Genomic DNA, 18,843 nt, shown 5'->3' with positions numbered 1-18,843 from the left:
GAAATGCCCATTAAAATATGGTACCTTCTAAACAATTAGATGAAAAATTATCAGGACTGCTTTTGAAAAGAATTTATTATAAGCATTTTTGTGACAAAGTAACACTTACCCTGTTTAATAAGAAGATGCAATTTGGTTTTCTTGAACACCAACCTAATCTAAATTCTAATCTTTTTCCTGTAATCTTGCCAATTGTTTTTGGAATAGCCTGGATCCTGTGATATAAATAAAGGCAGATCTCTGCTTTCAACTGAGACTTTTCTTTCACTTGGTAACAAAAGAAATAATAAATTAACTCTGTAGATCCAGGGGCTGGGAGACACCCAGGTCATACAGGTCAAAATATCAGTTGCCCAATAAAAGTGATAAGCAAATTCTGTTCTCACACTAATACAAAAACGGAGTAATTCCACTGGCACTGGGTCAGTTACACAAAATTATTCCAATGTTACTGCATCATGGTTACTTTGAAGTTGTATTACACATTCTCCCTGAAAATTCCTTGAATGTGCAATGTAAATAGGGGTAACTCATAGGAAATAATGAATGGGCTACAATAAAATGGCAGTGAACAATTTTGTTACATGAGATTCTGATGAAACCATGAATAACAAGCAAAATGAATTCCAGATAAATCTCTGCTGCTCTTATGTGCTGCTTGAGTTTTTGTTATGGAATATTTTAATCTTTAAATAATATATCTTAAAAGGCCAATTAAAACTTTAAAGAGACACTTCAGATGAGAAATTATACTTTTTAAAAAGCCATTTGCGCTGGCAATAAAAATGTAGCTTACTCAAGTTAAAAAAATTTAAAACTTAATTTAATCTTCATTGTAAGTAGTAGGAGATGTTTACTTTTTGATATGCTCAAGCTGCTGATGGAATTGGAGTCCACTATCAATCCCTGATAAATTGGAAAGCTTATTTAGTGGCAGCCTGAAGTGGCATTGAAAAATTCCACAGGCCTGTCCAGAGATATATAATTAATAATTAACTTCAGTTGTACTGGTTTCCTTAGCTCATCACCTAAACATCACTCTCTAGACAGTAATGCACAAAGACCCAGCTGGACAACTCTGGTCTCTCTGCTTCTGCTTTTGACCACCTGGGAAGCCTTGAAGAATCACAGAATCACAGAATGGTTGAGGTTGGAAGGGACCTCTGGAGATCATCTAGTCCAACCTCCCTGCTCAAGCAGGGTCCTCTAGAGCACGTTGCCCAGGATTGTGTCCAGATGGCTTTTGAATATCTCCAGGGAAGGAGACTCCACTACCTCTCTGGGCAAGCTGTTCCAGTGCTCTGTCACCCTCACAGGAAAGAAGTTTTTCCTCATGTTCAGATGGAATTGCTTGTCTTTCAGTTTGTGCCCGTTGCCTCTTGTCCTGTTGCTGGGCACCACCAAGAAAAGTTTGGCCCCATCCTGTTTACGTCCTCCCTTCAGATATTTATACCCCTTCAGGTTTCTCTTCTCCAGGCTGAACAGGCCCAGCTCTCAGCTTTCCTCATAGGAGAGATGCTCTAGTCCCCTCATCATCTTTGCAGCCTTTTGCTGGACTCTCTCCAGTAGCGCCATGTCTCTCTTCCACTGGGAAGCCCAGCACTGGACACAGCACTCCAGATGTGGCCTCACCAGGGCTGAGTAGAAGAGGAGGATCACCTCCCTCGACCTGCTGGCAACACTCTTCCTCATGCACCCCAGCATACCACTGGCTTTCTTGGCCACAACGCCATGTTGCTGGCTCATGATCAACTTGTCCACCAGGACTCCCAGGTCCTTCTCTGCAGAGCTACTTTTCAGCAGGTCAGCCCCAAGCCTGTACTGGTGCATGGGGTCATTCCTCCTCAGGTGCAAGATTTTGCACTTGCCTCTACTGAACTTCATGAGGTTCCTCTCTGCCCATCTCTCCAGCCTGTTGAGGTCCCTCTGAATAGCAGCAGCAGAAGCCACTTCAGCACATACTCTTTCTCATCCCATATTTATCTGATCCAATTTGCCTGTAACTCTTCAGTTCAAATAATACCTTTTTCTACACACGTAAGGAAAAATCAGGCTCAGAAGCCCCTGATTTTGGTGTGAACATCTAGGTCCAATCCTATAAACATCCTAGGACCAATTATATGTGTAATCGTTTTGTAAGTGTTGGCAGGGAAAGGTTGGTTGCACATTTTGAAGATTACTGCTTTAAAAAAATCCTTTCTTTTTCCTGCAGAATGTAACTGTGGAGGAAGAATGTGTGACAGCCAAACAGGAGAATGTCTAGCAGATAGTCCTGAAGTTTCTACTGGCACAGACTGCCCGACCATCAGTAAGAATATTATCAAGAGGACCCCAAAAATGCCTATCGTTCTTGCATTTAGATGCCTACAAATATGACCTTAAGAGCTCAGTTCTCGAGTGGGCTCAGCACTTGAAACTTGATCCTGCAGGGCACTTACACATGTGAACATGTGAGATGCCTCATTGGCTGTGTATTTAAACTGGTGTCTGCTTGCTTGAATGAGTACATTAGTACTTTCAGCTCTGTAATAAGGACTGAACGCTTAGGTACAAACTGTGGAGTATTAGGTACACAAAGATACTCCTCTAGACTTTGAGGTGCAGCGCCTGCAAAAAAATATTCTGGCTCTACAAGTTGCCAGCTGCAATATTATCTGGACTATCTTGCATATCAGTTCTATTCTTGTATGCACACCTTACTATAAATTGTCACTGTTGCCAATCTGACATATAGAAAGCAATCAGTTGCTTTTCCACTATTTCCCCTATATTAACTATAGGAAGCCTGGGGAGTTTCCAATTGCACTATGTTGTAACTATGTGTAAACATGGGGTTTTTTTAAATGCTAGTATGTCTGTGGTATAATGCCTACCACGTAGCATGCGTTTCTAAACAAGTTCCCAAGAAACAACCATGGCAGTGAAGAGGTGTCATGTGCACAAACAAAAGGAAAACATTTGGGAGCTGCTGCAATAAAGAATACAGACTATGCAACACTAAGCAGAAGTTTCTGTAGGAATCTGTGTTTCATGTTCATCTAAGACTCTTTGTATTTAGTAGTGGCACAAACGTTACTAAAAAATCAGATGGTATTACAAGCATTCAGTAGGTACAGGGATATAGTTCTATGAAAGCATAAACTAAACATGTTATGACTGTGGTTTTAAAAGCTGGCTCCCATACTGAATAGCTAGCTGAGAGTCTGGCTGCTGTACATCCTGACTTCTCATACCACCAAATTTTTAATACACAGTTTAGGGTTATAACAAAATTAACTTGTTTTTTGACCCCAATCATCTGTTTTTTGGGCCACAAACATGCAGAGCCTTTAGGGAATAGCCAGGAAATGCCTCATATCTTTCTCTCTACTGATTATGAAGCCGCCTCAACAGGCTCTCAGACTAGTCCCATCTGGGGCTTTTCATCTGGAAGTATCATGACTGTACTGTGGGACCTTGCAAGTGGGTGGATGAAAGTGAAAGAAAAATGGGTATCCATCACTATCGATCAATAACAAAGAGAGGGAACCCCATGGGGCAAGAGCAGTATAGAGTAAATTTTAGAAGGAAAAGAATATTTGCTGTTTAACTGACACAGAATCACAGAATCACAGAATCACAGAATGGTTGAGGTTGGAAGGGACCTCTGGAGATCATCTAGTCCAACCCCCCTGCTCAAGCAGGGTCACCTAGAGAACATTGCCCAGGATTGTGTCCAGGCAGGTTTTGAATATCTCCAGAGAAGGAGACTCCACAGCCTCTCTGGGCAACCTGTTCCAGTGCTCAGTCACCCTCACAGGAAAGAAGTTTTTCCTCATGTTCAGATGGAACTTGCTGTGTTTCAGTTTCTGTTCATTGCCTCTTGTCCTGTCACTTGGCACCACCGAGGAGAGTCTGGCCCCATCCTCTTGACACCCTCCCTTCAGATACTTCTACACATTGATCATGTATATCAATTATAATATTGATAAAACACAAACACTAAAAGAAAAATGTCACTCTTATTTTCTTCTCAGGCTGCGATAAATGTATTTGGGATTTGACTGATGACATCCGATTAGCAATTCTGGCCATTGATGAAAGCAAATCAACTTTACTGAGCATTTCTACAGGAGTTGCAGCTCAGAAACACTTGAATGACCTCAACCTCACTGCCACCTATCTCCAGGTACAAACACTGGTGAAGTTCTATTTTTTTAATATAATTTTGATCTATGAATTGCCACTCCACTCACATATATTTCAGTCCCTGCCCAGTACTACTGAATTCTTACGTCACTCGCACTGTATTCATCAGAGAAAGAATTTGCTGTCACTTGCATTGTTTTTGTTTTGTTTTGGTTTGGTTTTTTGCCCCACACAGGTTGCAATGTCCAAAAAAAAGAATCATTCTCTACTTTGGACCACCCAGGTCGATGATGTTGCAGCAGAAATGAACGATCTCCTGACAGACACAGATATACTCAGTGAGCAGGTTCGTGTATAGCCTTTTGACGGAGTACTGAGAGTTTCAGGTTTGTCGTATTCACATTATGGCATAAGCAGTTCCCCCTGTAAGGGTGTGAGTGTCCCAAAAGATACTTGGGAGAACTTTCTATTTTGTGTGGGAGGGGGGTTAATTGAGCTCTGAATTAAAACTATAAATGGCCTATCAGTCTTTTTGCCAGAAAAGGAAGGATATAGGGCCAAAGTCCATTGAATATAGTCTGAGGTTTGCCACTGATCATAATAAGCCTTCCCTGAGGATCTGCATTCCCACCTTACTCCCTACACCACACATACATTTCATCTGAGGTAGACCCACTGCATTTCAAATTCTGACTTCTAATTAAGTAAAGTAACCAAGATTGAAGCAATTCAGATTGACTTTGAGAATGTTTGCACTGTATCTATTTTACATGTATGCTCTCATAAAATTTAAATTAACCTCGAATAGACACTTCAAAATGTTACAAAACTGCCAGTTCAAGAAGTTTTTCAGGTACCTACTGACATGGGAGCCTGATCAGCACCCAAGATATGTTTTAACACAATTATAATCTTAAATGTTGCATCCCACATGCAATTGCCAGGCTTTAAAATTAAGGTTATCTGCTCTCAGCGCACATAACGCTTTCACTGCACCCTAGAATACTGTAATGAAATACATTAAGAGAGGAAATAAGGTTCAAAATTGCTTCTCCTCCTATTTTAAACAGATATTATTAAACATCTTTCTGTTGCTGAAATGTACTATGTGTATTAGTGAGATGCATCAAGCTATATTAGTACCAGTCAGAGATAACTACGGTTTCACTAGGTCTAGAGTATATTTCATGTTTATTGCAAAATGCCAGACCTTATATTCACCTACCAATTCCTTCTCAAGACAAATTAAAATTATACCTTAGACTAAAAACTCAAACACAGGAGCAAGGAGAGTTAAAAAGAAAAAAAAAAGAAAAAAAAAGAGAGAGAAGGACGGACTATACAGGGAGGCAGAAGAGAAAAATCTGAGTTTTGGTGGTTTTAATCAGCACTTGCTTAATGGAACGGTGCTGCAGAATTGCACAGACCATAGCTGGCTTCAAAAGCGGGTTTTGATTAAATCAGCTCCCTCACCGCCTGTGCCTGTGAAAATCTAGCCGTACTGACATGGCCTCTGCGTTCTGCTATGTCTTGTAGGTAGGACGGTTAAGGCATTAGGTTTTCTAGGAATACTTAATAAATTTGGATAATAAAGTTTTGTCATCTTCACCATTATTCTGTGTAATTTTTAGCTCATTCCATGGTTCAACTTTCCCTGAAGCAATAAATTCAGCATTTTCTGTGGTCTTTTCTCCCTACTTATTTATAAAGCTTGTTCCACACAAATATCTATGATTGCTTGTAAAGGCAGGAAAACAAAGGCCCCAGACTCTCACAGTGGAGGGAAGACCATGGTAATAACTTTGAATATACCCCTTTTTGCTCTTTGCAAGGTACTTTCATGGAAACTGGGTGCCTGAGCTTTGAATGGATTTTGCAGATTTATGCTGTGTCTTCCATTCAGAGCATTTCAAGAGCACTTTGCCATGCCTGATGGTTCACTGGACAGTCTGATTTAAACCATGAAAACAGAATGAATGCACAAATTGTAGGCAATTCTTTCTGGTAAATGAGAATTATAAATGTAATCTGTAAATCCCCGAGTCTGCTTGGGATGGGCTTTTTTAATGCTAATTAGCATTTAGCTCTGTCCTGAAAATCTGTCTGAAATCTGGGGGAGCCAAGCACCTTCCCTCCATAGGCACTTTGCAAATGCCAGGTAAAGTCTCCAAACATCAGTGGGAATCTGAGGGTCAGTAAGAGCACTCCTCACTCGCACTGTCATGTTTCCCATCAATCTCAGGGTAATCACCAAACCTGTCTCTGTAATTCCCTGTGTGTTCAACAGTTAGGAAGAATGTGGTATGGAAAGAATAATATTTAAAGGCAAATGTGTGCATAAAAACAGCAGTAAGTTGCTTAAAATAAGCAACAAATAACAATGACAAGCAACAAAGCAACCACAAGAAACTATGCTAGCAATAAAGGCATATAAACAGAAAACATACTGCTTGCCCTTCAAAGACTAAAAACTAGTAAGCAAACAGAAAAAAAAAAATGAAAGTGTGTCCCTAAACTCCTCTACTTATTTTATTCAGGTATAATTATATTTCTGTCGCATTCGCATCTCCTAGTAAAGATAGGCCCCCCCTCCCACTGTCTTGCTGAGCCAGGGAGCTGCAGAGCACCTGGACCACGGATTTTCAGCTCTCTCATTGGTTTCAAGCGCCATCTGGTGCTTCTGCACTTGCAAACCACGTTTAAATGGGACATATCTGGGTTATCGCAGCTGCTAGAATAGCTACAGCCTGCACCTAAAACACTGCTAAGAGCTACAGGGCTGAAAGATGAAAACAGTTTTCTCAGCCAAGTGCAGGATTAAGCAAGCATTAAGCGAGTATGCCAACAATCAAATATCTTCAGGATTAGTAGGTGTCAGGGCATCCCAAAATTCGAAACTAATTTTCTGCTGCAACCCAAACAAGGACTTTGAATCAAACACCTTACCACTGGCAAGCATGTGGTGCGGACTTACACACAGGCACACACACACACACACACAATGCAGGAAACATTGATAGCACAGCAGTCATCTTTTTTCTCTTTCCTAAGAAACAGAAGTGGAAATTAAATCTAAGGACTGCTGATGTCAATGTCCTTTTAGGAAACACAGTAACTATGACGTGGTAAATTTTCATACCCCTACAACCACACTGATGCCTCACCATACAGCATGTTTAGGGACCAAATAACCTTGTGCCCGTAAGAAGGAACTCAACTTAGAGTACAGCCTCAGATGCAATATAGGATAACAGTGTGGCTGAGCTCTTCTGAGCATTTTGGCTCCTCACGTGTTTCTGAATTTTAAGAAGTTACAAGGGCGGGCACCTCACATGAGAGAGACATTGATCTAAAAATGGTTGTGAGCTTCACACCTTATTCTTCAGTCTATATGCTTACTCAGGAAATGCAATGCCCAGCAAAATCAGCCAGTCCTGCTGAATGCTTAGGAGACTCAGCAGAGGGCATTTTACAACTGTACATAATTTATGGCAATTTGATTGCAGCAAATGATGGATAAATATGGGACAGATTTTAATCTCTCACTCTGCAATTCTAAAAATACTGACAAGACAGTCCTTCACTTCAAACACCTTTGTAAATACCACTTTATATGATAAATGGACTTTCATATGCTCATGAGGAGAAAGCAAAATGTGTGCTTACACTGCTCATCCCCACACATGCATATGGATCTGAAAAGAAATCTAATCTCTACCTCACATGCTTGCTTTATTCATAGGGAAATAAGGCATCCAGCAAAGGCCTACTGGTACAGAAGGAAACCATAGCGACCAACAACCGTGCTACTCAGCTTGTGCAACAGCTCAATAATATGAGAGATAACATCCAAGGTAAATAGATTTCGTTATGGTTCAGCTCAATGTCAAGCATATATTAATGAAACTTCCAGCGCAGAAATGTCATAGCACCTGGGCTCACTCCCAAAGCAACCCACACATTAGGTTTTAAAAACTGCAATGCCACGATGAAAAGTTTTCTCTCTTAAAAGATAATTGACACAACGGGCTAACATGGGCTGACACCCAGTACAAGGGCTGCTCTCCCTTATGCTTTTTTTCCTCTTCAAAAGAGAAAAATAATAATAAGTAGATTTATATGTAATCCTTTAGGCTAATTCAGCTTGTAGCCTTTGATTATTTGAATAGCTGCTCAAGGTATTCACACTCACTTGTGCTTAAAAAAAAAAAAAGGGGGGTTGACATCCGACTGGGGCTGGATGCAGCCACAAACATGACTACAGGATGGGACACAAGACTGCTCACTGTCTCTTCCTTGTCAGCAGATTCACTTTTCCCATCCTGCTGATAATTAATAGAGGCCATATAAGTAAGCTAGGTAGACAGATGAAAAAAATAAGAGGTTTCCCTTTTTGAACCCATCACAGTCCCTGTTAGGTCCGACTAACTCTGGTAATCCCACTGGTGAGTTTTACTTTAACTCCAGTTTCTATCTTTTAGCAAATTGTTGCTGGGCAGGATTGTGCTGACTCATATAACTTCATCCAGATGCTTCTAAAAAGAGCAGGATGCCGAGTGGTAAATAATTCAGTGAACATACTGCTTCCCCATCACCGCTGGTGGCAGCTTTCTCCCCCAGCTGTTCATTGCCTCATCTGACTAGAACTTCCATTTGAGTTTAGGTCTAGTCGTATCTATAGAGCACTAGAGATTATCTGTTGTCCTCTTGTCTTTTTTTTCTTTTAAATATAGAAGTAGATTTGGAGGAGTGCATTTTCATTGCCTTTTTTCCCCAAAAGAAAGCATTGCCTACAGTAAATGCAAATACAGCACTGTAAACTGTGTGGCTAATTCACGCTGTCATAAATGGTTATAGTACTGCTGTCTCACAGTAGGAAAGGCAAACAGCACACTGAAGCTCTCCCAGAATTAGGAGAAGAATGAAACCAAGGGCTTCTTCATAGTAAAACGCAGTGACAACCTGTCACCTATTGCCTCAGTGTCCTACTTATTGGTGTTCATGCTGTGAGGCAATGCAAACAAAGCTTACAAAGTCCATCTTTGGGCAACACACAAGAGCAATAAAAGCATCTCCAGAGCCAACACAAATATCAAAACATAGCTCCTCTCCTGACTGTAAATGTATGCCCTTTATACCTTCCCAGATGAAAGATTTTTATTTTGATTTAGAGCCTGAAAGACTTTTTGCATCTTCCAGAATTGTTTCTGGAATTTCTGGAATTATATATCAAAGAATTTGATATTATATATCAAAGAATAAATGACCACAGTGAACACCTTCCTAAGCACAACTGCACTTAAAAAAGATTTCCTAGTCAAACATGATCACCTCCATCTGCAGTACTGATGGCATCATTATCACACTGCTATATGACATTAATTAAACTAACTAAACCAATTGCAGTCTCTTGTTCTGTACCTACAGAAAGTAATAAAACCCCAAAGGGAATGCACTCAGAAACTTCCCTGTGCACCTGCATCACAAAAGCCTCTGTTCTGCCACAGAGCCCCCTGATATCACCCAGTCCTTAAGAAAGCCAACAGTAAAAGCTGTACACGGCACCAGAATAGAAAGACTGATTGGCAGCTGAGGCTAAATAGCCCTTTTAAAATTAATGAAAATCCTTGATTAACTAGAAGGCTCTTAAAATAAACCTTGTTTTGCTATACAAACGTGTGTAGATGATGTATTAGATTACACCCTTTCTTCTCAGGCCCAGTCACTGCTGATGGCCTTCATCTCTCATTTATCAGCAAAATAAAAGCTGATTTTGCAGCTTTATGCTATTTACATTAAAGGTCTTCAGTCAGTCATGAGGCGTGGGGAGGTGTTGGGGGTCTGCGACATTCAGAATTAGTGAGTTGTCACCTTTTACATGCTTGCCTGCAGTCCCAGGGATCTCACCATGACATTCCTACATCATTACTGAAGAGGTGACAGTGATCTTGTTTGGTATTAAAAGATTGCAAGTGTCTTTTTCCACAGGAGACCTGAGGGATTCTGACTTAGAGCAATTATTGCAAGCTCTGTGGCAACTTTTGCAATGAAGAGTTGTTAGTATTAATTGCATTGTCCTAGCTGATCTTTATCTCCATGCATACTTCAACCATTACTTCAATGTCAACAAACATTAGTTAACACATCCTGTCACACAGTGGGAGCAGGCATATGAAAAGTTACACTTTTCCTACCTCCGTACACCTGTGATGCTAGATCACCTTGCATGTTCTGCCCATCCGTTACATATTGTTTCTACAATTATAGAGCACAAGCGTCAGCACGAGCCTCGCTATATGTCACCAACATTCATTGGCTGACCTGTGTGGATAGCCCTTTTGTATTTTTAACTGTTCGGGTGGGGGGGGGGGGGGGAAGAACTACAGAAGGTAGAAACATATCTTTTTGAGGCCCAAATAGCACAAGTCAGGCTGAGCTATCACAGAAGATGCAACATCCATGACTGTGAATAAAAAGGGTGCTTGTTCATCCAGAAAGCAGTTAGAGAGAAGCAGGTGATAATGAACTCCACTATGGTTAATATTATTTCTCCTGGCATTGTTGCTGTAGAAGGCAAGCCACTTCTACTCCCTTTGTCGAAGGGAAAGTGCACGTGTGCACACATGCACACATGTGTTCCACGATGAAAAAGAAATCCATGAAACCACTGCTGGTGGTCAGGTGTTGCTCAGCATGAGAAATGCTTCAAGAGCCATCCAGAAACTACACAAAAAGACAGTCTGCCAGACAATCAGTTGTGGCATTGCCACAACTGCAGATCTACTTTTTATAAATATCTTATAGATGCATAGTGCTGGCTTTGCTAGCTCTGGTTTATCTACAGAACGAGTAAATACAGGCCAAAGCTACTCATATCACAGGAAATAAAAGAGAAAGTGATTGGTATTCCAGGCCAGGGAGTGAGAAATGGGTAATCCTGTAATGTCTATAGTAGGAGTGGGTAAACTCAGCTTTAGTACATCTGTGCAAGGACCCAACAGTGTGTTTTGAATCAAGACCAAAACTTTGAAATAATACCCCACTCCAAACCAGCTAGGCAATATCAGGCCAGAAGCCATATGTTTCTTTTTTAGGGCCCCTCAGACTTCTTCAGGTTACTTTTTGTGGCAGCACTTAGAACCCAAAATCCTGGACCCAGGCCCCAGTCCACTACATGCAGAGAACTCAATAAAAAGATGACCCCTGCCTGTAAGAACTACCAAGCCAAATAATGCACACAAACCACGCCTGTTTGATCTCATCCTCCTCTGATGATACCTCCATATACGCCAGAAAGTATGGTTTATTCACAGGTTTAATAAGACTAGACTAAGCCTAACAACTATCTACTGCAGAGTTACAAGATAATTAAAACTTTATTTTGCCATCAGCATGAACTGGATTCAAAAAAGTAAAAGTATTCCAAAATATTTACTTCACTGTAGCTACGTTGCATTGACCATCTGTTCCTTTTTCCCTCAGAAATCAGCAGCAAGATGAAATACTATGCAATTCAACAAGAGCTGAGCCCTGAAGAAATTGCCCACAAGCTGAATGTGGCTGAGGAGATGCTGAAGGAGATCAAACGCCGTAAGCCTTTCACTAATCAGAGGCAACTTGCAGAACAGGAGGAAAATGCAGCAGAGGAGTGTGAGTTTTAAATCTCTGTTTTCCATTCACCCATATATTTATGCACAGTTGGCACAGGCTGGGCAGTTCTGGATACAATTCTGAACCCTGGGGAGGATCAGCAAGTGCTCAGCAAGCGCTGACTACTGTGCTGGGCAGCTGCAACGTTCACGGTTCAAAAGAATGTAAGACAAAGTATGTGAGATTAACAGTCTTTTGTCATTAATTACTTAAACAAGAGGCAAAAGAGATTAAATAATTCCTACTCCTACTGGTTTAAAAAAAAAAGACAAAAGTGAGAGAGCACATCTGGGAAAGAACAAGAAAGTGAAGTCTGAAGAAAACTATCATCTGCCAGTATGACAGTAATAACTAGCCTCAGTTCCCGAGCCTGGTTCATCATGATGAGTCCCTAACTTAAACCACTGTAATTCTGCTGATTTCAGGAGACTGTCAAGCATTAAACAAACTTCAGGGCTATAGCTGGCTCCCTGCCTTTCCTAACTTCACTAACAGAGCTTGGGGAAAAGAGGCCTGCAGTGGCACAGCTCTGAGGGACAAACTCACTGAGCCTGGCTGCAGCAGCAGCAGATGTTGCTGCTTCCAAATGTCCGCCCCAACTCTGCTGGCATTTGCTGCCCTCATGGCAGAATGGGCAGAAAAATGTGTGCGTGTGCCTGCACACTGCAGCGCCTTAGCAATAGCTGCTGAGGAACGTAGGTTTGTGCCAGGGCTGGAATTGCTTATGTGAACGTGTCCGTTCTGTTCTGCCAGCCCTGCAATGGAGACAGTAAATTCCAGGAGAGAGATAAAAACTACTGGGATGGGAAAGAGTGGTAACTTAATTTTCACAGCTGTTTGCTCAGTGAACATGAGTCAGAGCCCCCAGACAATAAGGACTGTCTTCTCCAGAGTAGAGAGGTCAGCTGTGATAATGGGGAAAAAAAAAAAAAAAAGTAAGAAAAGCCAAAATTGGTCTCATTTAGAAGAAGCTACTTGTAATTTGAGAGAGGGGATTGATGAGGTTAAAGTGACTTATTAAAATAAGACACAGCATTCCTATTCAAAAGAGAAGGGAAATTAAAATCTAGGTATGTGAAGTAAGTAAACTCTCAAGTGGGCTGTTTGAACAAACATGTTTTACTGATCCCTTGATAAATAGCAACAGAAATTGCTGCATAGGTAAGTTTTGTCAGAAATCCAAGTTTTGGATTAATTTAGCCTCTGACTTTTCTCCCAGTGCTACAGCAAGTTGAAGAGTTTCATGAACGGTACAATGACACCAGGTCTCTGGTTTCTGATGTGCTGGAGCAGCTCAGTGAACACGATATCAAACTGTCAGACCTGGAGGAGGCGTTAGACCAGGCACTTGACTATGTTATGCAAACTGAGGACATAAATAAGGAAAACACAGCCAATCTTCAAGAGCGTGAGGTATTATGCAGTACTTTTATCATAAGCATTGTCGGTGAACCCTCCATTTTTACTGGCGTTTAAGATAGTGGACGGCCAACAATTTAGATACAGGAATCACCAGTCCGAAAAAAAGTTATTTGGACCACTCAGCAGGGTGAGTTTGACACTGCAGCTCCAACTGATAAATTGTAGAAGTGCAAAGTGCTATTATTTCTTGAAGGAGTGACAATAAACACCAAGTTCTGGCACGGCACGACTCAGTGGGCCAAAGGAGAGATGAATAAGCATGCTTAAACATAGGAAGATATATTACAACAAAACCCAAGAAGCTAAAAATTCCAAGTAGCATGGCTGCTATATATACCATGGTGGGATTGTTCCACATATTATGTACTCATTTATAATATGGAAGGACTTTATGCCCACAAAATTATATTCTATTAAAATCATTACTTATAAGGATTCTGCACTGCATTCAAGACCTGGGCTATGATTGGCTTCATGGTGCCCCTTTCAAACTCTCTGCATTTGTTTAGGAAAAAATGACTGCTCTTCCATCATTAAGCTCAAATCCATTCTCTAGCTACTTCACAACAGATACCTTTAAACTGGGTTTCCTACTTGTTGGGTGACCAGCTTAGCTGTAGGACTAGAGTAGTCTTCCCTTAACCTTTTGTTTCAAATGAATAGTTTCAGTATTTTGTACAAAGTAAACACACAAGAGAAGAGCTCAGAGGAGACTTGTCCCCTACAGCATGAAAGGGGTGCACATTTGCCTGAGGGAATGCTTAGGTTTGAATCCTGTCTGGCTGATGAGGAAATTGAACTTCAGGGCCTCTTATCCTGGAAAAGTACCTAATTCATCGGTCATATAAAAAGATTGTTTCTTTCTCCTTCCAGCAGTTCTGTGATTCTTACTCTGGTTTTCTTCAATTTTATTTCAGTGATGCAAAACCAGAATGTCTCACTCAAAATTGTTTTCTTCATTTATTTTTTCAGCAAAGAAAAAGTGAAGAACTTTTGGGATTATTTCAAACTAATTCATTTCAATGACCAAAATCATTTGGATTCTGGAGGGGAGAGATTTAGGGAACAATCTTATGATCAGTAGGACAGTCTTGCGAATTCACGCTAACTGCTCGGTTCCACAGAGACAGTGGGTGAATTTGAGCTCTTGGGATTTACAGCACTAGAAGCTCACGCTATTGTGGAGGTCTAGTAATTGAATACAGAAATCAGGCATGCTGTTCTTGTGAATTGTTCTACAAGAAGCTTGGGATCCTTATGTACGGTCTCCTCTGTTTTTCCATTGTTTCATAATTACAGTGCAGAGCTGCAGCTTGTCTCCTGTTTATGAAGTGAAGCCTGAAGTATGCTAGACGCAGTCATAATTGTTCACTGTTTTTATCCAGTTAGATTTTCATTATTCCTCACAATGAAGGCAGATGCTGCACCAAAGAGAACATTCACATTAGCTTTATTATTGTCAAGGAAAAGACATCGTCATGCTGCAAATTTAAAAACCTCCAGAACACACTAGTCTCTAGGCCACCATGAGAAGTCCATGCTTAATTTGTCTCTACTGGCAGTGCAGTGCATGATGCTTCATTCCAGTAATTGCTCAATCTGTCATATAGAAGGAAATTAATTCGTATAAATAAAAAAGTTTTCTTTCACAACGACGAGAAAATGCAAAGAGTCCCATTATAATATGCAGCTATTAGAGATGTCTGGAAAAAAAACTGGGCTTCCAATTTGTCTATAATTTATTTAGTTTATCACTTTTTGTTTTGAATTTAATAACATGACAAAAATGGTAACACTGTTTTTAGCAATTCACAGACATTTTTGGATGTGGGTTTATTTTTTTTGCAGAAACAACACGATAAAATAAAAGAGCAAGCAAATGAAGTGAACAGCATTCTGCTAAGTGCTACAGTTATTTTGGCAGGACCACAAAAGATCAACTCAGAGTTAAGCGAGGTAATAAAGGTAGGTGCTTCAGTGACTTGTTTAAATGATCTGTCCTGATTTTTTGAACTTTTAAGAAGTCCTAAGTTTAGACCACTAAACACAAGCCTCTCTTTTTTTATACTTCACTGAAACACTGATAAATATTCCCTAAGAAAAGTGTAAGTCTTCCTGGCTGAAAAGCTTTGCAATTACGTTTTACTGCCTCAGAAAAGTAACGTACTATAGAGACACCTTACTCTTGGCACAGCTGAATGAAGGATTTTGCTGTGAAGATCTCAGTTCTTTCCTTAGAAGAGGCTGCCAAAAGGCCACAAGATGCATTGGTAACAGACTGTACTACATGCTTAATTCCGTTGTTCATGCCCGCAAGTGAGCATAGGGGAAGGTTAAAGACCCCTGGCCTCAGTGCTATAACCAACAATGGCTGGAGTGTAAAACTTAAATATAAGCACATTGCCTTATAAAAATCTTCCTCTGGGACTGTAGATTAGTGATCCAGTGTTTTAAATGAGACAAGGTTTTGCAGGAAACTTTTAAAAGATTAATCACTCCCATGGTTTTTTTGGTCTTTCTATGAAAAAACGAAACAAATAAATCTGGGATTTTGCTAACCAAAACTTTTGCTATTTTACTAATTTTTTTATATTAAAATTTTGAGGTAGTTTAACACAAATGAAAATTGTCCAAATACACTTCGGCCACAGTTGTCCACTTCTATTTTTAGCGTAAGAACAAACACCAAAATCTATTCTTTTTTCCTTGAAGAAGTCATTTGAGAAAACAAAAAGAAGACAACCGTCTTCAAACATAATCATTCCTGTGTGACTGAGCTGTATGATTTTTTTTCCTCTTGTGCTTTGTGCAAAACAGCTACAGTTCATTGATTGGGGTTCCCCCTTCGCATCAATAAGTTTACACACAATACACTGCAGGGAAGGAGGTAGTTTGGGAATATCATACATCCTCATCAGCAGAGAGTATCTTCACACTTTACTCCTTCATCCTTTTTCTCTCCCTCCATTTCATCTTTTTATCCTGCATATTGAGGCTGCTTTTATAATCCTCTAACTTATCAGGAAGGTTGTGTATCAGAGAGGAAAGAATGCAGGCCTCTCTGGTCTTCCCCACAATAATTTTATATAAGGAAGAAGCATAGCTATGGCAAAGACTACATCTCCTTGCCTATACGTATACTGAGGTAGTCAGGCAAACTCTTATAAAAATCACATTACTCCAAAATGTCCTAGCATCAGGGCTCTCTCTCCACGGGGGGACAGAACAGGGCCAAGGCCAGTTCTCCATGGCATGGCACAGCTCAAAGCCATACAGCTAAACCCTTTGTCCCTCTTCAGCAACAGGTCTTCTCCTCCGAATTGCCTATGGGGCACAGGCACTACCCCAGGCTGCTTCCTAGGGAGGCAGGTTTGAGAGAGCGCTGGCTGGCTGGCCAGGGCTAAAACAGTGCCAGGGACCATGCACTAACAAGGTCAATTACTGGAAACCATGTAAGCCCACACATCCCAGCAGCATTAGTTTACTTGCATTGATATAGTTTAGAAGACCCAGAAGCTAATTTCTGGTCTATGGTCTTCACAAAGAACAGGTCAAAAAAAAAAAAAAATCATGGTTTCTACCTCCTAATTTAATATGAGCTACAGCAAGGGGATTTTGCAAACACATGGTTTAATTATTCTACCTTTTAGCACACGACTCCAAAGGTTATGCATTGGCATCATTCTGGAGCAAACATAACGGATGCTAATACATCTCTCAACTGTCTCTCTTTTGTATTTCATTCACATCTCTTTAATATCTTTTTATGCAATTTCTGGAATTTTGGCTGATTTTTGTCTTCCTGCACTTGTCTTGCCCCATTGGCATTCATAAGACAGCCTCTTTTTGACCTTTCCCCTTTTTTATGTGTTAAAAATAAAGCATAAAATAAGATTATAAAAATATAAAAGGTAAAATAAAACATAATAATCAAAACATAGACTTGCTTCTTACAATTTTCATCTTCTTTCCTTCCTTCTGTATTTTGTGCAGAATGCGTCAGGGTTCTACGCAGAAATAGATGGAGCAAAAAAGGAACTGCAAGAAAAACTAGCCAATCTGTCTCTGTTTGATGATGATTTGGTAGAAAAGGCTATGCATCATGCCTACAACCTAAGAAGCCTTGCTGATGAGCTGGATCGGTAAAACTTAACTTCTGCAGACTCTTTTCAAACAAGTGCTACTGGCTGAGCAGCTGGATGAACACAAAGACAAGCAGAAACATGGTGACATTAGATATGCTGTCTGTAAATAGGTGTTAAATAAATCACTGTAAAGTGATGTATGGGAAGAACTGTCATGGTCCAGAGGAAATGGGTGAACTTGAGCTAAGCAAAATCTATTAATCTTTTCAAAGAATAAACAAACATATATCTTCTGTGATTTTCTCTACTTTCTAATTTGATACATTTTCCTCTTCCCACCACAGGAGAATAGAAAAGCTAGATTACTGAGACTATAATACTGACAAATGTAAATAGGGTTTGCAGGAACAGCTCATGTGAGTAAGTTAATTCACATTAAAAAAATGTTCAGCAGTATGGGCCAAAAAATGAGCTTTGTGACCATTTTTGTTCAAGAACCGTTTTACAGCTGAAGTAGTTTACATACTCGGTGGATCGTGAGCCAGTAAAACTAGCTCACTGTAATATCAAAAAGCTACTGTAAGGCTTCCTGTTTTGCTAGATGATAATAAATACATGAACTTTCCTCAATTTACTATAAAGTCACCTCTACATAGGTTTGAAATAGGTTTGAACAGGTTTGACTTCATTTGCAACTGTGACTATCCATGGAAAAATAACTGCTGTAAATAATTTCTTAAAGAAAAATGTTAATAAAATTCTAAAATAAGTTACATTACATGGGCCTATGTTTTTGTAAGATAAAGTTTTAAACTACTCATCAAGTATCTCATCTAAATACCAGTTTTTCTTAGTATTAAGTATGCCCTAGATGGGCAATTAAAACAGAGAAAAAAAATAGCAGATGAATTTCTTATATAAAATTGTATGAAGCTAACTCTGAAACTCTGTTCTATAATGTTAAACAAACTACACACAACTTTAAAAACATGCAGTATGTTGTCTGAGACCAGCTAAATGTGGGAAGTGGGATCATTTGAAAGAAAACCCATATGGCTAGCCTTCATTTCTCTCCAAAATAATTTAAAAATGACTACTAAGTCCAATATATTAGGAATTTAATAGAAAGCAAACAGAAATAATTGTGAAGTATACAGACGGAAATGTGTTGACTCTTTTCCTTGTTCAGGAGATTGTTCTGCGGTGAAACTTTAATCCTTTTTAAAACATTTAGCCTGTCTTCAAATCATTTTGGTTTTATGGGTTTCCTTTACAAGCCTGTTTTAGGCTTTTATTTAGTAGTTTCCTCTTCTGTCTTGGGAGGAATATAGCAGGAAGTGTGGGAAATTCTTGCAACAGAACTGAACCTGGAAACTTAATAAGTCCTCAGTGCACAAACGCTTTTGAGGTGAATATACACACATATGTAGATAACTAATATATATCCTGAATTCTGTTTATCACCAAATATGAAACCCAATTTAAAGTTGCTAATAGTTGAAGGCTGAGCCCTAAACTAATTACTATTTTGAATACCTCCTGAATACCAGCTCTCACT

The 18,843-nt window shown here is 39.8% G+C and overlaps 1 protein-coding gene across 2 annotated transcripts in view; it reads left to right on the top strand.

Annotated features, from left to right (window-relative positions):
• The window catches only part of LAMA4 (laminin subunit alpha 4), a 109,035-nt gene that overhangs the window by 50,950 nt on the left and 39,242 nt on the right, over positions 1 to 18,843 (top strand). For both annotated transcript variants that reach the window (XM_009682494.2, XM_009682493.2), the window contains exons 6-13: positions 2,213 to 2,308; positions 4,017 to 4,168; positions 4,364 to 4,474; positions 7,871 to 7,982; positions 11,611 to 11,778; positions 12,998 to 13,191; positions 15,049 to 15,165; positions 17,194 to 17,342. In XM_009682494.2, the coding sequence (XP_009680789.2) occupies positions 2,213 to 2,308; positions 4,017 to 4,168; positions 4,364 to 4,474; positions 7,871 to 7,982; positions 11,611 to 11,778; positions 12,998 to 13,191; positions 15,049 to 15,165; positions 17,194 to 17,342 (1,099 nt within the window). The remainder of the gene's footprint in view (positions 1 to 2,212; positions 2,309 to 4,016; positions 4,169 to 4,363; positions 4,475 to 7,870; positions 7,983 to 11,610; positions 11,779 to 12,997; positions 13,192 to 15,048; positions 15,166 to 17,193; positions 17,343 to 18,843) is intronic.

The sequence above is a fragment of the Struthio camelus genome, chromosome 3 (genome assembly GCF_040807025.1).
Source record: "Struthio camelus isolate bStrCam1 chromosome 3, bStrCam1.hap1, whole genome shotgun sequence".
Taxonomy (NCBI): Eukaryota; Metazoa; Chordata; class Aves; order Struthioniformes; family Struthionidae; genus Struthio; species Struthio camelus.
Note: the sequence above shows the minus strand (reverse complement) of the source record. Positions and strands in the feature narration are given on the sequence as shown.